The 2,037-nt window shown below is 36.4% G+C and overlaps 1 protein-coding gene across 1 annotated transcript in view; it reads left to right on the top strand.

Moving 5' to 3' along the window:
* Window positions 1-2,037, top strand: part of CACHD1 (cache domain containing 1) — a 90,923-nt gene that overhangs the window by 79,481 nt on the left and 9,405 nt on the right. Inside the window, exon 17 of the mRNA XM_057370426.1 lies at window positions 597-719. Coding sequence (XP_057226409.1) covers window positions 597-719 — 123 coding nt within the window. The remainder of the gene's footprint in view (window positions 1-596; window positions 720-2,037) is intronic.

Raw genomic sequence — 2,037 nt, 5'->3', positions numbered from 1 at the left:
ATTATTATTGTTACTGTTATGGTTATTATTGCTATTATTGTTATCATTGGTATTGTTATTAATAATCGTAATCATAATCATATAATGGTAATAATAATGGACTCATAATAATAAATGAAAATTATTTATAATATGGATAGGAATGTTGTTAATAACAGTAATAATATATTAAAATGTTATATAATAATATAATACCATGATATTTGAATGTACTTTATTATATATATTATCATAATATTGTAATACTTTTAATAATATATAATATGTACTTATAATAATTAGTTATATTATCAATATTGTTATAAGTGTGTATTAATAATATTATTAATAGTTTAAATATTAATAGTGTTGCTATTTGTAATAATGTAATTTATTATAATAGGATATATTATTAGACATATATTATTAGACAATGATTGTATATTAATACACATAGTATGTATTATACATTATAAATATGCATGTATAATATATATTTATAATATACTTCTTCTCCTTCTCCTTCTCCTTCTCCTTATTATTATTATTATTATTATTATTATTATTATTATTATTATTATTATTGCCCTAAAATGCTTTTCCCTTTTCCCCTGCAGTTCTCAGATGTCCTCAGGACACTCCGTGGCCGTGATGGGCATCGACTTCACCCTCAGATATTTCTACAAAGTCCTCATGGATCTGCTGCCAGTTTGTAACCARGACGGGGGCAACAAAATCAGGTAAAGCTKCTCCTGCTGGGCACWAAATAAATAAAATATTTMTTTTCTTTRCYCAGCTGACCCAGAGGCTTTTCCCAACTTCATTTTTCCAAGGATTCTGTTCCTTTCAGGRTGTGTTCTCTGATTTCCAGCAGAACTTGTGCTTGTCCCTCTCATAAATATTTTATTATTCCAAATCGAGCTAAATAAACAGTCTGCAGGATTACAAAAGCAGGAGATAACAGATTTGATTTGATTTCTTTGGTTATATTTAGACTCCTTTGAAATTCAGGGTGAAATAACCATTCTCTATGAAATGAACACACTTGCCAGTTCTTCTGTTTGTTTGAATTTTGCCTGTTTAGTTCCTGTGTGTAAAAACCATACAGGATCTCAGTTATTTTAACTCCCATTATCAAAATAATGATGGGGGATGTTTTTCTCAGAAATCCGTGGCACAGCCCAGGCAGAAGAAGTCTGATTTCATCAGGAGTGTCCAATTTCACTCAGACCCCTGGGTATCTGAATTGTTCCTTTTTTTGAAAAATCCTGTGGGGGTGGGAGAAATTCTGCTTTGGGTCTGGAGTAACTTGATAACGTGGTTTGGGCATTGCTGTTGGTTCTTTGTTTGTTTTTAAACACTAAATTCRGGAAGGGAAGTGGTTTTCTGTCGTACTCCCAGTTCTTTTCTGGTATTTGGGTATTTTTCTGTGTATTTTATGGTGCACAAAAAAAAACCCCGAATCAGGATTTCTGGTTTGGCATCACTCCCTCCCAGTATAAAACTGCTGCTGATCAACAAGGGCAGATGCTTTATTCTGTTCCTACTTTCCCTAAATGAGAATTTTTGAGGGTTTTGTTCAATTTTGGACCATTCTGATGTAGAAGTTGGGTCCAATGTTCCCAGTCTGTGCAGAAATGCAGGTATTTGGGGGTTTTTGGTGTGCTTCTCCTAAGGTTTTTCCRTCAGGAAAAAAAGCAAACCCCATGTGTATTTCTAATGGAAAACCCTAAATTTTCCAAATAATCCAACCCTAAATTTTCTTGCCTCCTTTGTACCCTTAAAGAACCTTTCCCTGCTGAGCCTTTCCTGGGTTCCTGCCACATCCCATGGGAATCCCAGGGAACTCTGCCCTCCAGCCCCGGATCCAGCGGGGTCCCTGCTGTGCCAGGGCTGTGGCTGCCACCCCGCTGAGCTTTTGGGAACATCGAGAGGGGTTTTAACCTCCCCTGTGTCCCCTCTGTGGCCACCGAGTCCCTGATGTTGGTGCCATCCCGGGGCTCCCGTGCCTTCCTGTCTGTGGCCATGGAAACGGGAGAGGAGAGGGGGAAAAGGCAC

This window comes from Malurus melanocephalus, unplaced genomic scaffold, assembly GCF_030028575.1.
Source record: "Malurus melanocephalus ecotype Western Australia unplaced genomic scaffold, MMel_1.1 scaffold_125, whole genome shotgun sequence".
Taxonomy (NCBI): domain Eukaryota; kingdom Metazoa; phylum Chordata; class Aves; order Passeriformes; family Maluridae; genus Malurus; species Malurus melanocephalus.
Note: the sequence above shows the minus strand (reverse complement) of the source record. Positions and strands in the feature narration are given on the sequence as shown.